We start from the raw sequence: 26,019 nt of genomic DNA, 5'->3' as shown, positions 1-26,019 counted from the left end.
AGTCACCACTGAAACGCCGCTAAAGCACTTGGTGAGGTGATGCTGCTGTGTCGTCGTTCCATTTAAAGAAAAAAAAACAACAACAAAAAAAAAACGAGCTGGTAATAAAAAAACCAATGTGACTGGTAGCCACGCGCCACTGGAGCTTGAAACTAGCGCAGCTTTACTTTGTGGCTTCGTATCGCCGGCTTCCACTAAGCCTGTTGCTTATAGCAGGTAGTGTCAACACAGCGGAAGGCTTGTGCACTTTGAAACTGTTTTTCCACTTATAATATGCACCTTTTGCTGGACATACTTTTGCAACCACTGAGGATAAAACCAGGTGGCAAGAAAAATAAACATCTAATAGCAGCTGTGTAATGTCTGTAGCTCTAGAGGAGCTATGACAAGTCAAAAAATGCCTACATATCGCTTATGACAGGAAGCGTTGAGTTTTTGCATCTTGATTCAGATATGGAGTAAAAGTCAGCATGTCTCAGCCTTTTTGTTTGTTTTTATATCAAATGTGTTTCTTATTAAGCTCTCTAAATTGGCGGAGTACCCCTTTAAGCCATATTTGGAGATGTGTTATATGTTAAGTCTGTCACTGTTTAATAGTACACTCACGGTGTGTGATGTGCATCAAAAAAACACCTTCAATAATGAAACCGGTTAACTGGGGAAGAGCACTGTGATGCGCAGCTTGCACAGGACCTTCATAGGAGTCTCGTTTTTCTATCCGTCCACTGCAGCAGAGTCAGGAGGGCCTGTGTATGTTATGGTCCCAGTGCCATTCAAGACCACCAGGGGGTGAAACATGTACGCGTGGTGTGCCACAATGTTTCAGGGAGGGGGGGGAGGAGGTCTGTGCCACTGTGAAGGAGGCTTTGAATGGCAACAGCTGGCATCAGAGGAGTCAACTAACCACAAGAACAATCACATACTGGACAAAGAAACCAATGGAGAAACAACATAGACTTTTATGTGATAGGATTCTGAGTAACTGACCCAATTCATGTCTTCTGATATGTTCACTTTTACAATTATTGTTATTACTGATAGAGTTGCAACCCTGGGTGTCAGTTTATAGTATTTGTATTTGTACTGAATTGCCAATTGTTGTTTTCATTCCTTGTATGAAAGAAAATCATTACAGCCTATGGAGACAGAATTTGCACACAAATAGGCATGTTTTGTTCTGAATAGCAGGATCTATTATTGTGAATTGTTAAGCAGTATGTGAGATTAAGCTATGTTCTATGTTAGTGCTGTCACGGACAAGGACGCATTTGGACTTAAATAATCATTGACTGCATACGTCAAAACCAACTTGAGTAAATACAGATTGTGTGGAGAAAGAAAACGCCGCTGGCTGATCTTATGGTGATACTTAGAAAAATATAGATTTTTCCCTTCTTTAATGAGGGGAGGGGACACAGGAGACGGTTACGACAGAAGCTGGTACAGATGCCACACTACTGCAGACAGTCTTACCTTCACTTTGCTATCTGACCTGTGGATTGCTCAGAGGTGCAAGTACAGTGACAGATTGGTTAAAACTTTAGGCAAGTCTGGCTTGGGCGTCATTCAATGACAAGAGAACCATCTGAGAAACTGCCTTCAAAGCTGCCCTCTAGAGCTACGACTGGATCAAAACAGGCCTACGGTTAGGACGAGAGCAGCGCACCCTGGCACTGTCAGTCTGAATTCAACCCCAGCAGGCTTGAATGTTCAAGTCTTTTGTGTGGTGACCTTTGTAATTTTAAAAACACACTGTGCACGCTTTATCCTGCTTCTGGTTGGTTATTCCTTGCAAACAGACTGATGGAATAGCATGGAGTTGCACCTTCAAACACTGTGGGAGTGGTGATAATGAGTGGAAGTCCATTAGATGCTGGAGGGAGCTGTGAGAGATCAAATGCATGTGCGTGCGTGCCTGTGTGTTAGTTCTACCAGCACGTTTTGTGACTGCAGTGTGGAGCGCATGGCGTGAGACACTTATGGGTTAGAGCTTTCACTGCTTTGTGAATGGAAACTGCTTTGTTTTTGCATAAGTGAGCGCGTTGTGTTTCGGGCTACTTACAGAACTGAGAAATGGGAGCGTCCATCTGGGCTGAGGCACCCCCTTTGGAGTTTAGTTTCTGGACCTGAGTGGGAGGGACAGGCTTGTGGGACTGGCCAGTGGCGCGATACATGGCCTGGACCCACAGGATGCGGTCCTGCTCGTCATCGCTGGCAAAGATCACAGTGTCGCCTTCCTTCACTGCGTTGAAGAAAGCCCTGCCACCATCCAGGCCTGAAAGAAATGAACGTTAAAGATGGAGTGGTTTGACAGTTAACGCGGTTTTGCGTGGTTGCTGCAGATTCTTCTCGTTCTTGTTGCGTGCCATCTCACCTGGCTGGGGGTCACTGTAGTCCACAGTATAGCCGTCCAACTGAAGAAGCTCCTGTGGTTCTGATTTTTTCTCTCTGTAGCTGCACATTGCAAACGTATACTGACTCACCTACAAAACAGAAGATCAGAGTCAAGCAGCTGCTGAATACTGACAGTAAAAACAAAATACAGTCTATACAGTCTTAAGTCTAATACTCTTTGTACATGCTCAATTTTGTAACTAGATTTAAAGGAAATCATCTAAAAACAACCTCATAAGAGGGTCATTCAGCCAAAGGGAAGAAGCCTTTCATTTTAACAACAGCTTACCTGCACGAGGACAAAGAAACGCTTCTTCCAGCGCTTCCAAACATTCTTCCCAAAAGCCCACAGATACCTGTCAAATACACACATGAAATGCAGCAAACATGTCATAAATAACACAGATGGGCAATGTATCTGGTGCACTGAAAAACATTTAGTTTCATATGAATTAACGTGCATTGACACATAAATTAATATTCTTTAAATCTATACCATAAGGATGAATTAAATCTAATTAATCCAATCATTTCCAGTGTGTGGGTTTTAAATGAAAGTACACTCAGGTGTCCACTAGGGGGAGTAGTGCTCTTCACAGTATTTTTCCATGGTACATGAATAGAAATTAGGCCAAGGAGCTGAGAGGGTTGGAGATCTATGGGAGAGACATCGGAAATGAAAAGCATATGAGCGCACTATAAATGCAGCTTGGCAGTGGATGTCTCACCCGCAGTGCTTCATGTTCTGTGGCTTGTCCATACGTATGGCCAGTTTGATCTTGAGATCTTGGTCAGGGCAAGCCTTGGTCACGGTCATCTTATGGAGCTCTGACTGTTTGGGGCTGTTGGGTGTAGGGTGGAGGACAACCTGCGCTCAAAGGAAAAAAAAAACAAAAAAAAAAACAATCAAAACCGACTTAATAACTGTTAGCACTGATATGCAGGTGCAGGATCTTTTATCTCACCTCGTGCAACATTCAGCAGCACCAATCAGCGCGTTTGCACCGGCTGGTGATTATGTGTGTTTCTTTCACGGGTGAAATAATAAAAGTGAGTCACGGCGGAGGAACAGAACAGCGCTTTGCTCTGCCTCCCAGAAGAGGAGGCCTAATCTCTCTTCGCTGAGTTAAAGAGCTTTGAGGAAGCTTGCTCTCCTGCCAACTCTGCTGCAGTGGGAGATCAAAGAGCCTTGTCACGGCCAAGGTCACCGCCACTACAGGGACGTCTGAGGCGCCGCTGCCCGAACGCCGACCAGCAACATCACCTTCCTTAACTTTTTATCACGTTTACACCGCTAGGTGAACGCGAGGCAGAGAACACATCAGTGTTTCTGCTCTCTTTACATTTAATTCCCAGATGCAGTGGATTTAAAAAATAAATAAATAAAAGACATGTGTAGTTAGGAATGGGATATTTTTATCAGCCTACTTTTAACCAAAGCACGGCAGTATAATTCAAAAGAGTCCCAGTCACACACGAGTACACAGTGAATGCAGCAAAATGAGTGTTTGCTGGGAGCAAACACAAAAAGGATGTGTTGTTTGCTCCTCCAGTACTCGCAAAAACGCCCAAATAAAAATTCACTGGTACTCGAGCTTTGCTTATGAGTTTCTTATTTTGACAACTCCCCTCTCATGTTTTACTTGCAAAACAACAACAAAAAAGGCTATTTCTGAGTCAGGAGAATCTTTCTGGCTCATTAAAATCATTTCTGTTCATACTCCTCGCTGTATTCCCACGGTTATGTTGAGATCAGAGCTACAGAGGTACAAATGAAAATGAACTGAAGTGTTACCCTGCCCAGTTCTTTGTCCTCCAGTGCCAGGACTCCTGTACTCTCCGTAAACAGTTTCACCTTGACAGCAGGCAGAGGGTGTGTGGTGGTGAAGTCCCCTTGGGTCCCCCAGCTGAAACACACAACAAAAGACACTCCAGAGGTTAGCTTCCATGACAGCGGTGACTGAATGAAAACGACGGCTTCATCTCCAGAAATCCTGGTTCATAAAAGTCACGAAGAAAAATGTCAGTAAACTGTTCAAATAGACAAATGATACAGAAATCAAAGAAATAACATCCCTGCTTTTTGATACTCTCCTACTTCAATAATACCTTGAAATGGCAGCTTTTGGGCTGCTGGGATAAAAATATCTAATAGAGAGGAGACAATACATTGTTTATAGACACACACATACACACACACACACGCCCGCTAGTCTTCTTTTTTTCACAAGAGAAAAATGATTGGGGAATGATGGGAAGTTTTTTTTATTTTTTTTTAAAGAAGAATTAAAAAAGAAGAACTCATAAATCTGACACACACACACACAACCTCACTATCCCTCCGCATCACTGTCACTTGTTAAATGCATTCCTGCTATTTTTACACCAGACGTGGTTAAAGCTGCACTCGGGAGGGAATTTTATATAACAAACACGTATCTTATGAGAGCAGCAGTCAGACATCACAGACTGACCAAAGTCAAACACTGCTGACTTTGTCTTTATTTAACCTCAACGCAGGCATTTCTCAAAAAAAAGTGAAGTTTGCACAGCATCTTGCAAAAGGCAATTCAAAGTGCTAGGTGCTAAAACAACCAGCGTGAAAATTAGATTTCATAACCAGGTGTAATGACTAACTCACTTAAAAAAAATGTATAGTTTGTTTTCATTTCTAACAGTGAATACATTTGTGATAGAGATAAGAGCCTCTCCAGTCCAGCTGGCCTCCATGTCTTTATACTGAAGAAGAAGGGAGTGAAGTACCCTACAGGAAACCCACAAAAACCTGGAGAGAGCCAGGCTCAAACTTAGACTCCGAGCCATGGGTCAGAACTTTTCCAATACCGACTTTCACTTTTATGGCCCAACAGAATTCACAGTTTCCATTCTGTGTAAAAATGACCTCTTAAGTTCAGCGGACACTGTTACGAGTCCTCAGTCCAGCTCCGTCAAATCGACCTGCTATCTTCTAAAGTTAATATTTTTTTAAGAGAAAAATTCCCCTATCCTTCCACAGACCGCAGAGCTGCAGCAGACGGACATTTGGTACTGAAACGACTTTGAAAGACACCTTCTTAATAAGTCCAGCCCTGCTTGTTGAACTAGTCTTTTGGTCCTGAAATAAAAATTCCCCCTCCCCATATCTTCACATTAAAATTGGACATGGTGACTCTGTGGCCAGCGTGAATAATTACAGTAAAGCGACTAGTACCTCCATGTACATGTGGGCATTACTGAATTTCCCACGGGATAAATAAAGTGGGTGACAGTTTTATTTTAATCAAAGTTTTCATGAGAAAACTAACTTCAGGAGAAAATGTATTAAGCTTTTGTTGGTCCTCAGGATTCTCTGTGAAATCCAATAAACTAAATTACGTCTCTTGTCTGGGGGATGTGGAGTTTGAAGGAGCAATTGCATGTTGAACTTTTATATTATATAGGCATCATGTTTTGACAAGTGAAAAAGAACGGGAGGCAGTAAACAAGGCCACATCTCTGGTTCTGTTGAATCAATTTTGAAGTATTCATTTTAAGCCGCCCCTTTTTGAGCCTGACAGTGTTTAAGAGTGTAATTTTAAACAGGTGGCGTCCTACACTCTATTAGGACAGGTCTAATATATAGTACGTGAGCCCATCCGTTAAAGCTCCTCTCCTGCCGTTGATTAAAGTCCTTAAAACTCTCCTCCGTTCATTAATATTACATATTTTTAAGTTTTATTTTTCCATTAAAGAATCCCTTTATGATTTAAAATGGCTACTCCTTTTGCTCATTTTGCATGCACAGATATGTGAATATTAATATTAGAGCCCGCTCCTATCTCCTCCACCATTCGCCTGCCTCTTAAGACTACCTGCTCACTTTGGACTCAGACACTTTAAGACAATGGCTTAGACGCCAAAGGTTTTGATTTTAAAGTCATTCAGATGAAGGAGAAGAAGAAAAAGAATGAAAAACAAGAACAAGAAGAACACGAGTTGCCTACAAATTAAAATGGTCACATCTACGATGTTAGAAATGTAAAGGCACTAGACGTCATGAGGCTTCTTTGTGGACGTTGTCCAACAAATAATAACGTGGTGTTCACACTTCATCATAACTAGAGCTCCTGTGGTGTTGGAATAATCGGAAAACTACGGGTTGTTGACGTGGTATGTGCAGACACGACTAAGCCTTCCCCAAACAAGGCAAATGTTCTTTGTTCCTTGCAAGCTGCATGCCCATCTCTCACAAGCACTGATTAACATGCAAATGGTTGAAAGCAATCGTATGTCACAACTGCCCTGATTTCCTTTGCTCTTTGTTGTCACGCAGATACTGAAAACAGCCATCAATGTCTCATTTAAAAAGAAATACAGCACATCTTCGCTGTTCTCTGTTGCCAAATTCTGACTTCAAGGGGGCATGAAGACACTGAAGTCGGAATATTCCCAGTTTGGGAAATGAAACCATCTAGGCAGCACTGAATTCACTCTAAGCCCCACTCTAATCTAGGTAGGACCTTGGTTTGTTGGTGTTGTTACATATTATGAACCCTTGGTTTTCTGAATCTTCTTTTTTGAGACTGACATCGGTACCACGCGATTCCAAGGTACAAACATCTGGATATTTCAGTGTTAAAACCGTGATTTCAGAGGGGATCTCTAACAGTAAGCTAGTGTATACAAGACAAAAGGATTGCAAAGAAGAAAAAACACATAAAGACTACACAACATAATAATTCCTATCACTGCTGCTTATGACTGCCGGCATGTCAGCGCTCCCTAATGCAGCCATAGCCGCACAATATGAATGCCTGAATCCTTGCTCTGAGGCGAGGTATGGTGTCAATTTCCAGCCTTTTATTTTTTTATATATTTTGCTCTTGTATGCATGTCTGCCATTCATAATTAACTTCTTCTTACTGCACACAAAGAGGCTGCAGTGCCAGCACATACAGGAGGAGGAGCAGAGAAGCTGCTGACTGACGGCGGAGGAGTCCGTGGCGAGCTGCGTTGATTTCAGATGGAACCATTGTGCTGGCATGAAGGTGACCTTGTGGCTCAATCTAAGGTCTATTAATGGACGTGACAGCGCTGTGCTCCTGCAGCTCTCTCTCCAAAACACACAAGCCTGGGTGTGTGTGGGTGCGTGTGTGTGTATACTCTCAAGTGGGTCAAATGAAAATAAAAAAAATAACAAACAGCAGAATCAAATGTAAAGTCAAAATACTGAGTTGAAAGTCCGTCTGAGCGTGCAGTTTCTGAACACATCTAATTATAGTATGCAAATAACCTGCAGGAGTCTGTACATTAATACCTTGTGTGTGTGTGTACATATATGTGCTGTACATTAGCATCCACACGCACACACACACGATTGCATTTCCATCATCACTTTATAAGCTAAACCTAACCTTATTCTAACCTTAAACCATATCTTTCTCTTAGAAATTAATGATTAATGATCCCACACAATGTGCAAACACGTTTCTGCTCCCGACAACATGTCTAAGACACACACATTAGCCTTGCCTTGTTCTCCTCTAATCCCTTCCCTCGTTTATGTCCCTCCATCTCTCTCATACGCCATTCAACAAAATGGCTCTTGAATTAGACATGTGGGCCTTAAAATAGCTCATATTTGCATGAATTTTTCATGGACATTTCTCTCGTATCTTGCACCGCGCAATAGTGGTTAATTAGACGAAAAAAAGACGGTGGATATATTTAGCGGAGGATGTATTTTTCTTCGCCGGGGCTCCATCATTGTCACGAACAGGGCTTAATGAACTAATGATAATGAAAAGAAATTTAGCAGACGTGCACAGTGTAGGGATTTTGAAAGGAAGGGGGGAAATTTACAAACTACGCCGTTCCATTTTGTACTTGACATACTGTCGGATCACACAATGAGTTTTCACACCTTGATCCACTGAGTCAGAAATCACCCGGTCAAAAAGATTTTTGTCATGAGCTGTGAATGACTTCAGCAGCTTTAACATTAAAGGCTTTTTAAAGGGTTTTCATTCCGCAAGATCCAAGACAAAACAAACCTATACTTGATTAAGCAGCATACACATGCTTTCCTGGTCAGTTTATGTTCTGTATGACAAAAACAGCAGATTTTATTTCACTGAGATTGCACAACAGCCCAGCATCCTTTCCTTTAAATGCAGACATTTGCATGCAAACTGCCTTTTGAGAGGGGAATGAGGAACCGGAGAAAATTAGCAAGAGCACTGGAAATATCTCCTTACTACCAAGGAGCCACTCAGATGTGGGAGAGTTTTGGCAGCACAGGCACAAGTGAATTTTTAAAGCCAATTCATTTTTTTCTAACAGCAAATCAATGTGAGTTTTCTTTACGCGTCCTCTTATCCTTTCATAATCTTAATAACAGTACTCCAAACTGTAGTCGGTTTATCTACAGGAAACGACAACAAACATTTAATTAAGCTTTATCTCCCTTGAAATGAACACCAGCGGTTTGGTTTCAGTCCAAGTTTGGAAGCTGTGTCGCGTGTGAAGTTTGGTCGACCGTGATTACTACTAACGATGTGCTGTGGACATTAATGTGCACATAAAAACATGTGGAAGAACTAACGTGCACGTGTGTGTGTGTGTGCCCCCACGCCCAGCTGCTTACGTCGGCTTGGACGCCTCTGCTTGGTCGGTCTGGAGTTTCTCGCCTCCCTCCACCTCCATGGTGCAGTAAACAATCCTGTTCGGAGCAAGAGATTTCAGCCCCTGCACTTCCATGATCACCACCTGGAAAAGCACAGACACCTCAGAGAAGTTTGCAGACGAGAAGTGATTCATCTCATGAGAGGGATCAGAGAGCGAAAGGTTCGACGGCAGATGAGCCGGCAGTAAATGAATCCAGTTTGAGGCTTTTTTTAGAAATACTTTCCCAACCTCTGTGGCTATTTACACTTTACACAGCAGGTGGCTTCTTGGTGGATAAACAAAGAAGAAGAGAAAGAAAAGTAGACTTTAGCAGATTTTCTGCCTGAACAGTCCATAAAAATTACAACTATCCTTCCCATAAAGTAAAACTCTCCATCATCGTAACTGCTTGTAGACATAATCTACCACATCAAGTCTTAATCCAGTCTTTAATAGCTCACTAAATACAATATAGAACTAACACTACCTGGGGGACTGCTTTATTGCGAGTGTGAATTCCAAATGGGGCGACCAAAGCCAGAAATATGCGCTGAACTTACCCACCTTAGCTACTGATATCCTTGTGGTTTTGCTGTCACATTATTAAGTTCTTATAATTTAGGTTCAAGAACAAGACCACGTCTCATGTCGTTCTATTTCATACCTAACACATTTAATGTAAAGGTGCGTATTACCTCTGTCTTGGATCGTCTCAGTTCTCAACCCCCAGCCTCCCTATCCCTCTTTTCCGGTTCCCTCTTTCATTAAAGGAACCAGTAAAAGTAAAAAGTAGATCCTATATATTCACAGCTGACATTTACAGCATATTTGACCTGATTTAAAACAGTACAGGACTAATAAGCACATCTGAACAGCGTCATTGTAAAAAAAAATGTGGGACAAAAATTGCAAATGTTATATTGGATTCCACATTGGATTCTCCTAATTTTCGCTATTGTGCAAATAATTACAGCATTCAATCTCCACGGCGGCGTGCCCGCTTCCGTGCCAACAAAAGCAGGGTCGTATTCTTTGCACTTTATGTACTCCCCTGATTCTGAAATAGCACCGCATCATAACGACTGAGGTGCGATTGCTCCCCGTTCTGTGGTGATAGCTCATCTCAGACAAGCTGATAACAAGATGACTCACATTTCCCGTTAAGGAGCAGGTAAAAGGGTTTTTGTGTGTGTGTGTGTGTACCAGTCTGTTATTCACACGGCGTCTGTTCAACCCCCTGAGCAGGTCTGCTGTCTGTTTCTATACTGGGTCTGCAGCAGACAAGTAACTGATGACAGTTCTAGTTTATAAGTTCTGGTTAAGGTAGACGTGGTTTGAACATTCTTAGGATGATGTTAAAAAACACAGAAAAACACGGTACTTTGGAAAAGATTTAACTTGAACTGTTTAGATTTGAGGACTAGGACCTCTGCAGCATATCTGTACATCATGAACTTATTCTGAGATTACCTACAGAGGACACTGAGACTGCTTACACTGATAGAAACAGCTGTGGAAAGTGCAGTGAGATGCAGGAACAAACTTCCTGCTTGGGAATACGGTGCTGTTTTCAAGGTTTGATTGTGAACCTTTGTTGAAAACTTCCTGACTTTACTCTTAGTCTAAAATGTTTCAAAATTCAAAACTTTACAGTGCCGCACCTCCAAAGTGAAGGACAGGACCACATCGGACTTGGACAGCGTGTTCTCGTCCTCCTGGCCCATGTCTATGATGGAGGTGTTGTGGCCGCGTTTCAGCTTCTGAAGTTTAAACTCCCCGCCCTTGGACACGGGCATGCTTTCCAGATTGGCCATCAGCTGATTCACCGAGGACTTGAGCTCCTCGATGTACATGGCCTCCATCTCCTTAGACACAAATTTGGGGAACTTTCCACCCTGTTGACGAAAACAGACACGACTCAGCAGAGAACCACTACGATGTTTATACAAGTTACGCCATATTAGTGACATATTAACTCTATAACAAAGCATATTAAAAACAAGCTGAGGTCCCCCGCGGAGTCTGACTCACCCTGGCAATCTGGTCCGCCATCTGAAGCCGACCATCCAGTTCTCTTCTGATCTGCGCAGCCTGCTCATCCAGGTTGTCCAACTAGTGACAAACACAGAGGAACAGGTCAGTTGGATCACAATTCGGGCCTTGCAATACTTTCAAGATGCCGGGGTCAGTGTTAAAGTTCACCTCACTTCCCTGCATCATTTATCTCACCATCAAAGATGAGAAATCCAAGGAAACCTTTGAAATGACACATATACATGTTGTTTGTGTCCCAGTTTTGCTTGAATTACCAAAGACCATGTGTTCATTCATGCACATACAGGCAATGCACGAGGCAGGACATACCCTGGCTTTGGTTTCACCATATTCAGTCAAATAACATTCTGTGGCACTGTCATGGCAGTGACAAAGACCCTGCAAGCTAACAAGCGAGGATTTACCTTTGCAAAGGCTTAGGAAGTCAGTCCTCTATCGGTGCTGCTAGACTTATTACTAGGTCAAAGAGACAGCATCAACCCTCTGCTTATGTCTCTTCACTGGTTCCCTACGGCAATCTGCATCCGGTTTTGAAATTCTTATGCTCACATACAAACCATTGCATCGCTAGGCTTGCATGTGTGTGGCCGATCTCCTCCATCCTCTCTCTGCTGTTCGCTCGCCTTGGTTAAATATGCTAAATTTACTGTTTGTCCCACGCAACTGCCTGAGGAGCTGAAGGGATCGAGCTTAGGAGGCTGTGGCACCACCACTGTGTATTGTTCTGCCTGCACGACCTCATGCTTGCAGATAGACTCTTTTAAAAGGTGGGTAAAGGTGGGTAAAGACATTTCTGTTCAGGGTAATTATTTGTGCATCGGGTATGTTTTTTTTAGGTGTCCCATGCGTATTTTAAATTTTTTTAATCTTTATTTTTTTGTTTGTTTTTAACTCTGGTTTAATTTTTCGTGCAGTTTTTGAATTCTGCACTGCTCTTAATTACAGATCTGGCAACTTTACTTTTTCTTTTTTCATATTTTCAGAGATGTACTACCACTACTACTAATAATAATTAATAAATATTTAGGCCAATGCCTCTGGAGTCATAAAAGGCTTTATATTTTTGTGTAACCAGACTCTTATCTCTACTGTCAATGGAATTCATCAATAATCCTCACAGAGAGCTCGGTAAATTTCAGACTTGGACTCAAGTCTGCCTCAAATCACTAATATCAGGACTTGCAAATCCACAAGCCCTAAAGACAAAAACTGAGGAGATATGGTGACCCTGAAATACTGAAAAGTGTTCAACTGAATGCAGCTTTGTCTTGTGTAGCGCCAACCCGTCATGAATGATTATTCATGAACCTGTGATATAACGTCTCAATAACCAAATTCACACTTTCGGCCGCAGCTGCTGGCACCGGAATAAAATGAAGAAATCTCTCAAATTAGATGAGATTAGAAATGAGACTTCCATCACAGAAGTAATTAGTCCATTAACAAGCAACTCAATAGTTTTCATGTCATCATATCCAGGGGATTTTACTCCATCAGCCATAAATAAGATATTTAAGCATAAATTCATTAAAAATCTAGTTTTTGTGATAATAAAAAATAAATGTATAAAATGTATATAATTCCCTGCTAATTCCTTCGTCAATATAATAGTGATTGATTTAGTTGTAATTTACATGAGTAACATAAGCTGAGAGATCGATGCTGAATGATCTTAGAAATCATTTTGCTCATTTTAAACCTAGTGAGCCGTGTTGGATCAGAACTCCTCCTGATTTGATGTGATAGCATCCAACCAGATGCATTAATGTACAGAAACACTTCAAAGTTTCACACAGAAACCCTCATCAAACTACAGTATCTAATGCATACATACAGATTTTTTTAGTTCACACTTGGAACAGTTTAAATTAAAAATGCATTTGGGTGATTTTTGTCATTGTTCACTTTTAATTTTGGAGCTTGACTTGCAAGTTGCACCTCAAAGCTTTAAGATATGACTAGAATTCAAAGGCTCCAAGACTAGATTGTTGGACACAACTGACAAGCACTGGCTACGGTTTGAAGGAAATGTGACTCTGCAGCCCAATGGGCACTGATGCACATTGGTAATTATGACAAATGGTACAGCAGGGTGTGAAAAGGCTAATTAGAGCTCCAGTTTGTTTTAACTGGCTGCAATCACAGAAGCATAGAGGGCTAGCATTCATGAATAGATCAAAATCAAAGGGAAATTTCTCATTCCCTCACTGGAACCCTGTTGCCATCACCAGAGAGATCTCCAATGAACCACAGGCCTCTTTGAATTTTCCCTTTTCTTGCTGATTTCAATCAGTGTAATAAAAATTCGCCACTCTGAGTGTGCAGTAAAAAAACGACAACGACAAAGAAAGGTTTCGACTTAAATGAGCCGTCCACACTCAAGGGTAAAACCAGTGGAAATGTAGTTTCCTTAAAATATTTAAACACTGCCTGTGTTGAACTGCGTTAGCTCTAAGCAAGTAAAGCCTGACATCCTTTAACCTAAACTTTGCCCTGGGGTAATGAAAAGCCGAGAAATCCTTGGCTCTCTTTCATCAATAATGAATGAGAGTTTCATATTAGCTGACACGAGGAAATAGTAGAAATGGCTGATGTCTCATTCTTGTTCTCGGCTTCGGTATGCTTTACTCCTTCGGATATTTTCTCAGCCAAAACTTCTAGTTCTTGTCGGGATTGATGTTGTGACTCACCACTTAGCACCATTTCCACAGCGAGGTCTGCAGCCTAATTGAGACATACGGTATCTGCCGCGCAGTTGCACCTGGGGGAGTCACAAATGTTTCCACACAGCGCAGTGGGTACGAGTTTACAGTGAAAAATAAAATCAGCCTCATCCCGCCCTGGTTTTGTTACGCTGTAGAGTCCTTGAGTTTCACATGAGTTTTAAAACTAGGGGGAAATATGATACTTATGATACTACAGTTTTCATGGAGCATGTATATCAGTTTTTGTTACACTGGGAACATGACAAAGTAAATCTTTGGAATAAAAAGGTTTTGTATTGGGAGCATATCTCAATGGAAAGTTGCTCTACGATGTAGCAGTGACAAGACTAGCTTTAAATGTACTTATTGCTTTTCTTGAAATTCATATTTAGGTTGTATTATTTTATGTAGAAAGGTCAGAACGGTGACATTTTCAATACAAAGCGGAAGCATACGTTTAGCTGTATTATTATGTGTTTTGTTTTACTCAGTTTTAAAGCAATTTTAAAAATAAGTACTGTTCATCCTGTACATTTAGTATGAATGGTGTATGGCAATGACTATATATAGATCTCGGAAACACTCACAGATGTTAATGGAAGCGAAATACATGGGGAATAATGTTTGGTGTGCGGGACATTGCTAGTGCAATGTATTTAACTATCCGGGGTTTTAATCCCTTACTAATCTCTGCAAGGACTCTCCATGTGAACACCTGATTTTTATGATGCAGAGCTTAAAGATCCGCTGGTCCTCTGCTGCCGGGACGTGTGCCAGATATGACCTCTGTGTGCCTTATGGCATTTCCCCCACTCCTATTACATTAACAGCCCTTGTCTTTCAGGCTTTACCATATTGATTCTCTGCCCCTTCCAGCAATCCTTTTTAAGAGAGAACGGGCTTATGTCACGGTGCGGCCGTTAACAGCAGGGGAAGGGTGTAGTAAGTAACACACAAAGGGGAAAAATATCACTCAGATACAATGGTCTCCACACTGGAAAGTGGACATATAGAAACTATGTGCATTTTCCATGTTGAAATGTCTTACCTACCTACAGTGTTTGTAACTGAATCTGTTCACTGAAGCGCACATTTTGAGATGATGTCAGCCAGATGCATCTCAAATGGAGGACAGTCGGAGTGAACCATCGAGCCTGGTGTGTTACCAGTGTTGGCCACTGAACAGCCACCCCACTACATAACCCAGAGTTCCTGTTTAGTAGAGCACATAATCAGAGTGTGCCACCAGCTGCAGCAGAATGTCTGCATTGGAAGCATAATGGTACTCGGTACGGCTCCACCACGCAGAGACTCTTAACCAGCATCCGGTGGTAGGAAATATCACAAGCCAATTTTTTTCTTTTCTTTTTTTTTTTTCCAGAATGTCCAAAAGAAAAAGAAAAAAAAAAAACGGCTTCACCCACAACCATAACTGTGACTGATACTGTCTGCCTTCCTGCCTGAGCTGTGCGTGAACAGCCCCTTTCCCCCAGCTGCTGGCGATCCTGTGCTGCCTGTCAAAACAGTCACAGCTCCGGGCACTACTGGACTGCGGTGCAAGCGACATCTGACTCGTGCAATCCCGAAAGAAGAACTGTCAGTGCCATGCCTGGAAATTCAGCAGCTTGTCCTGTCAGTGTCTGACACTGCATATTTTTTTTTTTACTGTATGTTGTAAATGTGTTCCACCTCCTCCTACAAAATACGACAGAACTGCATCTATATGTCCAGGAAAACACTCAAAACTGCAAAACGTTTCTTTGCTGAAATCGAGTAAGGCAGCAGATAAAACTGGTTATTGTGGTGCTGTGCAGATTGCAGCTCATCTGCTAAATGGCTGACGTGTGAAGGAAAAATCTGAAGCATGTAATGTGAAGAGGGGAAGAGATGGTTTCTTCAATTGCTGCCCTCTCTACGTGGGCAATAGCTGAAAGCAAAGGAGGTCTTGACAGTGAAATTTGCAGGAGAGCAGGGGGAAAGTATCTGTGTGAACTAATAGTCCCCACCTGCAGAGCCCCATAGCACCCCCATCTTATCCGGCCTACAACCACTGAAAGGTCACTGTTGTCAGTGGCCCACAGGCGCATTATAGGTGGATAGGCAATCTCGTAAGACTGGCTAAAAGGTAGGTCTCTCTCTACGTTACTGAAGCTGACAGCAGCACAGAGCCTTAGTGTTAACCAAGCTGACAGCAGGTTAAAGGTGACAGAGCAGAGGCAGGCGGGTAGTTAACAGCCCAGCTGATGACAGATTCCCAGGTGGCTGCTGGGACATTAGCAGCAGACACCAAACACAGCCAGGGGCAGATGCGTGTAAAGAACAAAGACTGGGCCGGGAGGCTTAGTTCGGAGCTGAATGGGACCCGGAGGAGACGAAGTAGCTGGTCTATATTTAGACCTGCACCGTGTGACTATGTGTCTGTATGTGTGTTAAAATAAGCAAAGTGTGAGAAAGGTTTTCCTATGCGAGCGAAGCTTCACGCGAGGCTTTCTAATTCTGAAATGTGATCACGACTGCACACTGCCAATAATCATCTCAACGTCTAACATTATAATCAACACATTTTCAGTGATATTTTAAGATATTTGATTTATTTTGTCTTTAAACCTTGTTGAAAACTGTCCTAATAAGATATTTTATATAACGTTGTGTAGTATTATCATATAAAGGGTTCTTTGGGTAGAATTACGACCGAACTGCATAATTCCCTTCAGCTCTATTTAGTATTTTCAGTTCATTGTCTTGTTTTTAAAGTATGAACATATTAGGCATATGAAACAGCTGTTACCAGCAAAGAAGCTCTAATAATTCTCCTACACTTTTCTCTTTAACAGATTGTAGACAGTCAAAAGCTTGCCACATGCAAGTGAACGGAACGAAGCAGAGGTAAAACGTCCATTTATCATGGACTACACGACTGACTAATAACTGCTAATCCTGGACTGTGTCTCTATAAAACAGCATCTGTTTGTTAATAAATTCACCAAATTAACTTTTTATGGTGGCACTTTATGCTACAATTATGTTTCCATGTTGTTTCACTGTCCCCAGGCGGCCAGATATAGATTACGTGGGTCTGAAGAAACATTTTAAAATAAACCGATTTGTAATACTACGGGTATTTGGACTAAGCAATCATAAGCATCGGAGAATAAATCTGAGCCACGACATCTCTATCAAGGATAAACTTGGCCTTTTTGTTGTCTCCTTGTAACAAACAGTGTCCTGATTCCAAATTACGTGGGTGCACTCAAGCTTTTCCCTGCATTTATGCACCACTGCCTTTTCAGCTCAGAGGTGGCTCGGCAGGCATAGCAAATGCTTCCATCCTCTCCCAATCCTGTGTGCAGTGAAGAGGCTCCATTACGCAATTATATCAGCTACAGGCGAAACCAGGAAGAGCTCAGGCCTCATTTGCCACCTAACAGTTGCTGACAAGAAAAAATTAAAGGGTAAAAAAAAAAAAGGGGGCCTTCTTCAAAGCATGTCGACAGCCAAGCTGATTTGAGGATGGTCTGTCAGTCGACGGGGCCCTCAGGCCTTGATTTGTGGCTCTGTCGGGGGAAAAAGTCTAATTCTGATGAACTTGTGCTTTACTTTAATTCCCAGGCGTAGGTAATTCAATTAGCAACATGAGATTAGGGAATAATTTAAATTAGTGAGAGTCCATTGGTGTGAATAAATATCAACGATTAGGGCATCTCAGAATGAGAATCTGTAGCCAGTGCCGAAACGATTCGTGAGTTAATTGATGAGTCAGTGAATGGAAAATCAACAAATAACTAATAAATCGCAATTATTGCTTGGTAACGATTTGCTGCGTTTCTTTATCGCGTGTGTTTGCAATTGTTTAATTATTCACATGATAATTTTTAAAAATGAACACGGAAACATACCTGTCAAAATTACTGAATTCTCCGGGACACAAGTATTCTGTTTTGGCCTGACATAGCTGGTTCGGACCTGGGTTAGGCTGAGATTAAGAGCACTGGAATAAAGGACGTATTATTTGAAATGGACGTAGGTTTGGATAAGTTTGCTGCCTTCAAATGGTCGTGAGATCATGGCAACAACGTGGGAAGTCGAGTACACAACTGTTTCCCAGTGCACCCAGTGAAACATTTCCACTTCTTGAATTCCACCAGAGGAGGCAGTCATCAAGTTCATGGGCTTTTCTCTTGAACATTGTAAAAACAAACCCTACGGAGGCAGCACCAGGTAAGGGAAACGCAACAAGGAAACAGACTTTAGGCCCAAGAAGGAGAGAGCAGAGTGGTGGGTTTCATAACTCAGGCCAGACGGTAGGACACATGTTAAAACACAAAGATATAGCTGAATACTTAATCCCGCACATAAAACAACACTTTTAGTCTAAACTCCAGTGTTTAAAGTTAAAAGAGAGTTTTAGAACAGTTGGTTAAGACCAAATCGAAACTTAAAGAACATTTAATGAAGGACAGTCATAACACAGACAGAAGCTTATGGTTCTCCTTGTCTGCTGGGTGTGAAATCCTATCAACAGTATGGGGCTGGTTGTGGTGGCGCTGTTGTACTCACCAAATCTTTTAGAGCACCTCTGCCCCTGGCGGCAGAAGGGTATTACATTCGTATTTGTAGATATTTATGCACAAAATATGTTATAATGTGGGGCACAGGGATAAAATTCAACTCAACACTCTAACACTTGGGATGAAACCGAAAGAATGTGAAGCACGCCTTGTAAATCCTCAACAAGGTAATTTCTGAAAAGCAGAAATACTGCCGTTTCTGTACGAGATGCGTGTGTTTGCTCACTAAACACACAGCTGCTTAGAAACTATTGCAAGGACAAGGTTCATAAATCCTTTGACAAAGCTGAACGGGAAGCTGTTAAATGTCACGCAGCGTCTGATGTGTGCCGTTCTGAATGCGCCGTTCTTTCAACAGAGTGTGTGCACAGCCGAGACACTTTGTTTAAAAGGACGTGAGATGAAAGCGTTTCGTGAGCTGGTTGTCTCGTTTTACTCTCTCTGCAGTCTGCAGTTATAAGATTGATTTCCGCTTTACCTGGACTAAAAATAACACCGGTGAATAACGCCAGACACATATTTTTATATATATATTTATAGAAAGAATGTGACTATGGGAAGCGCTACAGTTCTGCCACCATGGTTGCAGTGTAGGCACCAACCTCATTTTCTTACAGTTGTTTGGTCATGCTTGGTGTGACTGCAGCTGAATAACTGTGCAGCCATTAGGGAGTAGAGCATGCTCAGAGTCTGGCTGGCGCAGCAGCTGGCCGTACCAGTCTAATCAGTCTGTTAGTCATTTCCAGGGGCTGCTCTTACTTCAGCGGGAGACAGAAATAGACCAGTGCTTCTTTTCAACTATTTGGATGTAACTGCAGAAAAATGTAAATCCCCAGCGATAACAGCTAAAATATGATGGCCTCTGAATTAAAGCCAATCCATGAAAACCTTTCATCAATTCCCAGCAGCCCTGAGCCGGGCTGACTGGATTGCCGCATCGCCTTTCTAGTGAGGATTTTATCATTTAGTAGAAAGCGGCGTACACGGCGGCTGGTTGCTTACTGAGTGATGCTCAAAGTTAACATTGGTACCGTCTGATATTTTCATTTTGTCCCCAAATAAAATTAGAGGAGAAACCGAGAACTTCCGAGAGAAAAGCAGCCGGAGTGAAAAATCCTGGTTCTCTTATGCAAACTTCACCATGACGAAGGTGTGTAAACGTGTGCCATTTCCATACACCACAGCACCAAGATGTACAAATACATCACTGCAGCACAGTGCATCCATGTTGGTGTATTGTTGCTGCATTGTTCAGAGTACGATCTGTTCGGGGAAATGGTTTTATGTTCTGCCTGCAGATTTCTGACCCTATACTGAGAGCTTTTCTGCCAGCACATAAAAAAACTAGGTTAAGCATCTTCAAAGGCTTGGGAGGCAAAATATACACGCTGGATTGGAAGGCTCTGGCGATGCATTGCACCTCAGCATTAAAATCCTCCAACTAATGAACGCTCATTCTGAATGGAGCATTTATTGATTTTCGCCAACCGACATATTTGGACAATACCGAACAATCTAATTTGTTTAACAGCAATTCCTGCCATCTGCTCAGATTTATACATCAGCAGCTCTTGGAAGCAGAACGGCACCTGGTCCAAAGAAAATTCAGCAGTTTAAAGACCGGATCGGCTTCCAAAAGGCGTGCCGGTTGGAAGTGAACGAAATGAGCAGAGTATGTAAATGATGAGCAGATGTAAAGGTGTCAGAGGCTTCCTCCAAATCCGGCCGTGGTACGACTTTTAATCAAGCGTCTGAAGAAAGACTACATTAGTGCTGCCTTCAGCATTCCCACGGAGAGCCGTAAAGACGGCAGGAGAGGGAGAGTTATGTCTGACACAATCACCCCAGAGTCCACTATTATCCACCAGTAATCTCAACATATCTCCACTATAATGAAGAATCTCTGGCCTGGAATCAAATGTATCTGGAGGACACACATTTGCTTTTGTGATGTCTTAGTTTTTAACACTGGAGCTAGCAATTACATATTGGAAGAATATGCGTAACTGTTAATGTATAGTCATTAAATTATCATTGCTGTCGTTCATTTTTGCAAAAGTCGCTGGTTCACACCTTCTAATAAGGCAACAGCCTACGGTATGATAAGGATAAAGACTTGCCATTCTGTTCTAAACACAGAGGTGGTATTGCATGTTTGCGACAGATATATGAGGATATAAAGTCAAGATAATAAAGAAATATGAAGGAATTACCTAATAATAAAACGTTAAGAAACTAAGAATCATCTATATAGTTTTTGTAGGGGAATCAATCCACTATTGAGAGGATCCTACACGTGAAAATGATGCCTCCGTCAATCAAAACAGGACCATATATTTGAGTCAAAGACCTTTAGAAAGGTGTCACCCACAGGTGCCATAACCTACCTGACAGGCTTGATAGAGCAGCTGGTGCTCAAACTTCTTGATGCCGAGGATATTCTGGAACATCTCATACAACTGGTCCTTGCTAAGGATCAGCTCAGAAGCCGCGCTGGCAGTCATGCGCTGCTGTGCCTTGCGCGGATCCTCGTCGCCGCGGTAGATGGTGTCAAACTTGGCCATCCAGGAGCTGAGCACGGTCTCCTTGCTCAGGCCGTCGATCTCCGGGAGGCTGCGGACCCGCTTCTCGATGTGCCTCTTGAACACTTCCCTGAAATCGTTGGCCGAGAAGCCGCCACTCTGGACCATCTTTGCCACGCGGTCACTCTTTAGGAACACCTACATTGTGAAAGATCAGCGTTACTAACTGTGTAAAGGATGCATGAAAAATAATAATGATGGCAGCTAGAGACTTGCATTTAGCACAGCATTCATGGCATAGGAGATGTAAAAGTGTTTTCCATCACGTTCTGCATCAAACAGTAAATATCTGTCTTCATCAGCAAAACAAAACTGACAAAGCTTCAACATTAAAAAATCGGGGGGCTTGTACGTGTCACCGTGACTCAGCAGCACAGGCGTTCTGTCTCCTGCTAATGACAGACTAACAGGGATGGAGGCAGACAAGGCTATATTGTCACAGCATCAAGTGAAGTAACTATCAGAGCTGACTGCTTTGTCACTTTTGACAGTCACATTTTGTTCTTAGCATCCATTATGGTGAAAAAGCGGTGACTACTGTACTGAAACATCGCAGCACAGCGGCACGTTACTCTTGCTGTTTGGTGCATGTTTCCGACGGCATTTAGGAGCATGTTATTTTTTAAAAGACACAAAGCAACCTGTGATCAGCCATAATTTAGCTAATAACATTTAGCCCTTACGATCTGAGACGGGATGCCACTTTAAGAGCACGAGAAAATAAAAAATGAAAATGAATTGATCGTATTCATGCAAGATAAAGTGATTTACACTCAGCAAACAAGGCACTAATTATCCCAGAAGAAAAGAACAAATCTACTTTTATACTGCAGTGACACATTAAGCTTCCATAGTGAAGTTTGTCCAAGTAAAAGCGGTGTCATTCTACATCATTCAGTGTGCCACTACAGTAAAAACATTTTAAGTCTTACGGACTGTGTCCATGTTTTTTCCTGTTTTTCTGGCCTCCCTAATTCGGAGGCTTATCTTTCAGAGTGGCTGTGGCCCGAAGACACATCTGATCTCCATCTGATCATCTGGATCACTTCAAATACTGATGCTGGATTGTTTGCTTTCGCGTGGTCTCTTGCCTGTTATCCAGCGCTCTTGCTACATCACCACCTCATGGAGCTTTTCCACGAACCTGTTTTTGGAATAAACTCCTTTCTGAGACTATAATTTGGATATTCCCTGCCCTGGGGGTTATGCTCTTTTTGTTCCTGATTGATACGTTTAATTAAAGTTCTTTTGTTTCCTGCTTCCGCCTCCGTTCGGGTCCCACCTCATAACTAAACATAACACATTTCTTACAATAAACAGTGATCCATGAGGAAGTGAAGTATTTCCATTTAGGTTACGACAGAGTTCGTATGATGTTTCAGTATTTTGGCATAGTACACAGATATAATAATGCACATTACAACAACATATTCATACACAAATCACTAAATTTTAATTGTTTGTGTGTACTGTGCAATTACACTTTATAATGCATACCACACATTATATGTTAATGCTGCCGTTTCTTCCTTTTATGGGGAGAAAGTGGCAGGAGACATACGTACAGGGATGTCCCCAGCATGAATCATACGCCATGTTCCACGTTTATTAAAATGCCTTCGAGTTTGTTATTGCACCGATGATGATAGTTCATTTTGTAAAGTCAGACTCAGAGGTACGTTTCTTCTCATTTAAATTACCTTCAAGGCTTTATATTGTACTATATTTTAAATACAAATTAAATATTACAAAATAAACCAGATTCCTGTTCAGCGGGCGCATAGCTCAGATGCCATTTTGTAATTAACTTCCATCAAAAAAAAAAAAAAATGATTATACAAGTGTTTCCTGATGATTCTAATCTTTAATTTTCCTCATTATTTGTTTTTCCAATCACAGCTTTGGCCTTTAACGTATCTCACTGTACGTTACGTACAACGCTTACACAGCAGCGCGCGGTAATAATGACTTTTTCATCCGCAGATTGAATAGTGACGTTGGATGGCTGTGTCAGCCTCATTCTCTGACTCATAATCTGTGCAGTGAAAAGCTTCAGCCACCATTTTACCACTCAGCCTTCTGAATTCAGGCATTTTGACAGGGGATCGCAAGAAGACTGCACGCGCGGCTTTTTCGACCTGTTGGACACACGATGAATCCAGAAGGATACTTTATATAAACGACAACAAACACTATATGTACATCATGATGGTTGATGCAGTGTCAGACAGAAATGCACATGTATGAATGTAGTGACTGTGATTGAGCTGCGGTGGTGTGTGAGTACCTCATAGAAACTCTGCACGGCGTTGATGAATGCCTCATCAGCCACAATTTGTGTGTCTCCATTGAGGAAGGCCTGGAAGCGGTCCTTGGTCTGCTGAAGCTGCTGCTTGGTTATCTTTGGAAGCAAAGACAAACAAAGGACATCTCAGTTAAAAAAACAAAACAAAAAAAAAGAACAGCAACATTTGTCAAAACAAGCTCATGATTCTTTAACCAAAAATAAACTAGTTTTAATTGTATGATTTTCACAAGCACCCGTGTCAGCTGTTAAGCATGTTAAGCATGTTAAGCATGTTTTCTTTATGTTTAACTTAGCATCAGTCTAGCGACAATCATCATCCTGCAGATAAGTAATGAGGTTGAACTTTCTGTCAGTCACTGCCCAGAGATTGAGACTAATCACAGCAAGTGGCGGAGTAGCCCCTAATCAGACGTCATCCTTTTAACCATCTCTCATGAATAAAACCCCAACTCGCCTCTTATCTTCTGCCTGGATAACCACTCCACCCCAATCGTGAACTGAGCAATCCACCAACCTGAACACATCACACACGGCTGATAAACGCTCTACTGGGCATTGTAAATCAGTGAAGCCGAAAGGACAACATCATCCACAAATAGAGGAGATGCTGCCATAACATCAGCCGGCGGGACACTTTCCAGGTCTCAGCTGATCTCGCTGACATCCATGAGTAACGCAAACGGGAGAGCGTGAGGCAGATCTGGCCATATTTCTAGCCAAAAGATTAATTTCAGCCATGCTAAATGCTAGCCACTTAGCTCCTGTTCAGAAGGTTCACTGCTTCAGTGTAAAGTAGCTCAACTATCGGATGGTTTGCCATGACATTTGTTGAGGAATCAATGTCTTACTCAGTATTATCTCTAACAACTTTGGTGAGCTCCTGAATTTTCTTCTAAGTAAATTTCTTCAATGTTTTAGCTTAAACCAAGCCTGGTACAGCCGTACTCAATCATCAGCTGTCTTCCAAATGATGTGTCAAATTGAGTTTCTCTACAAGTAATTGGACAGTCCTACCACAATCAGAGTCACTTTGTTGTAAACATATTCAACTCCACAGCGCTCAGATGTCATGTATGACTAAATCGCTGTTACTGCATGAAGCCCTCCCAATTGATTTAATTGGGAATTGAAATCTGCTGGAGTACAGTCAGTTCCAAATGTTTTGTGGGCTGAGGAAGTCGGGCTGGCTTTCAGACTAGTGTAAAACTTTAAAAACTGCAAAACTATAATTACCTTCTCATCAGCCCCAGTTTTGTGTGTGTATACAGGCTGCATCCTGCTGGGGATGGCTGCTGCCATCAAGGAGTGTCATTGCTATGGGGTGGGGGTGCCTGGTCAGGTCTAGGTGGGTGCTACATGTCTAAGTAACATCCACATGAATGCCAGGTCTAAAAGTTTCCCAGCAGAACATTATACTGTCACAAGATGGTCAATGTTATTTACTTCTCCTGTCAGTGGTTTTAATGTTGTGGCTGATCGGTGTATGTTCAGTTAGATTATACTGCACATGTCTGGGGTTTTCTCTCTCTTTCCGTTTGTTTCACTTTCAATCTTCGCACAGGTCTAGATGTCCTGGGATTGATTTCATGCATGGTTACTGTGTCAGTGACCTAACACTCAATAACCGACAATCTCCCTCTGACGAGTGCCTTCAATCTTACAGTTCAAGCTGTCGTATATATCAAATGAGCTCAAGGACCTGCTGGTAACGTGCGTGGCTGCTTGCGTTCTGCAGCACATTGCAAGTGACAGACTTTGGTGTAGGAGTGAGGTGGAAAAGCACCACATATCATGTGCCTGTGAGGCAATCTCAACACCATCTGTGTGTCCATCGTACTACCCCCAACCCCCTTTGATAATGTTCAGAAACTAAGGATCATTTAACATGATGTGTCAGTAAAAGAACCAAAGTAAAACTGGCAGAGTAGGAAAGATTTAAGGAATGCAGCCAGAAATATAGACACCAGAGGTTAATAAAGAGATAACCTCACTCAGTAAAAATAATATGGACTTAAACCCAAAGTATCACAAATCTTTTCCCCAAGATATCAATCCTACTTTGGATTTTTTCACAGCTGCTGTGGTTGGGCAAATCTCAGGATGATAGCACTTAACGTCCAAGTTCCACTTACAACATAAAACAGCACATCAACAACTTCAGAGATCAATACTTGTGCTTCAAGGTTTCTGATTTATTCATCGTTGCAACTGCTAGATGGGAGATTAAAGAGAAAGTGCCCACCAGCCCTGCTAGTTTGAATAGACGGTGTGGTGTTCAAGGAACATCCAGGGGCAAGAAATGTTAATCTTTACACCATATGCAAATGAGTCCAGTCGATGGGGACCCAAAGACTGAAGTTAACACAGATCCTTGGTTGCAGGTTCATTTTGGAAACTGAGGCTGAAGATAAACAGATATAACAAACAACTTATACTGTAAGTTAGGTGTAAAGGACACTCTAATAAATTAATTTATGAGAATTTGATCCATTTTTCTCCCAAGAACACATGTCTCGTTCAATTCTGCAACACTGTTTTGCAACATTTGGAAGAAAGATATATTTTAAACATGACAGCGTGCTGAGTAAGGAAATGGAATTGATCAAAATAAGAAAAGAACTATAGTTCCAGAAAGCAGTATGAATTATGTGGAATAAATAGACGGAAACATAGCCTGGGATATGCCTTTTTGATGACTCGGCTTTCGAAAAGAGGCACAAAAACAGACTTGAACCACACAGACGGAAGCGTTAGAGGGCAAA

General features: G+C 42.0%; 1 protein-coding gene across 10 annotated transcripts in view; it reads right to left on the bottom strand.

The window, feature by feature from the left end:
- Positions 1-26,019, bottom strand: part of cadpsb (Ca2+-dependent activator protein for secretion b) — a gene marked incomplete at its 3' end in the record, with an annotated part of 65,059 nt that overhangs the window by 26,748 nt on the left and 12,292 nt on the right. For all 10 annotated transcript variants that reach the window (XM_084542991.1, XM_084542987.1, XM_084542988.1 and 7 more), the window contains exons 2-11: positions 23,237-23,350; positions 20,755-21,087; positions 11,071-11,151; positions 10,701-10,934; positions 9,020-9,141; positions 4,190-4,301; positions 3,123-3,262; positions 2,684-2,750; positions 2,375-2,483; positions 2,063-2,275 (exon numbers count right to left, since the gene is read on the bottom strand). In XM_084542991.1, the coding sequence (XP_084399117.1) occupies positions 2,063-2,275; positions 2,375-2,483; positions 2,684-2,750; positions 3,123-3,262; positions 4,190-4,301; positions 9,020-9,141; positions 10,701-10,934; positions 11,071-11,151; positions 20,755-21,087; positions 23,237-23,350 (1,525 nt within the window). The remainder of the gene's footprint in view (positions 1-2,062; positions 2,276-2,374; positions 2,484-2,683; positions 2,751-3,122; positions 3,263-4,189; positions 4,302-9,019; positions 9,142-10,700; positions 10,935-11,070; positions 11,152-20,754; positions 21,088-23,236; positions 23,351-26,019) is intronic.

Source organism: Chelon labrosus, assembly GCF_963514085.1.
Source record: "Chelon labrosus genome assembly, chromosome: 4".
In the NCBI taxonomy this organism is placed as follows: Eukaryota; Metazoa; Chordata; class Actinopteri; order Mugiliformes; family Mugilidae; genus Chelon; species Chelon labrosus.
This window is presented reverse-complemented; position numbering and strand designations above follow the sequence as displayed.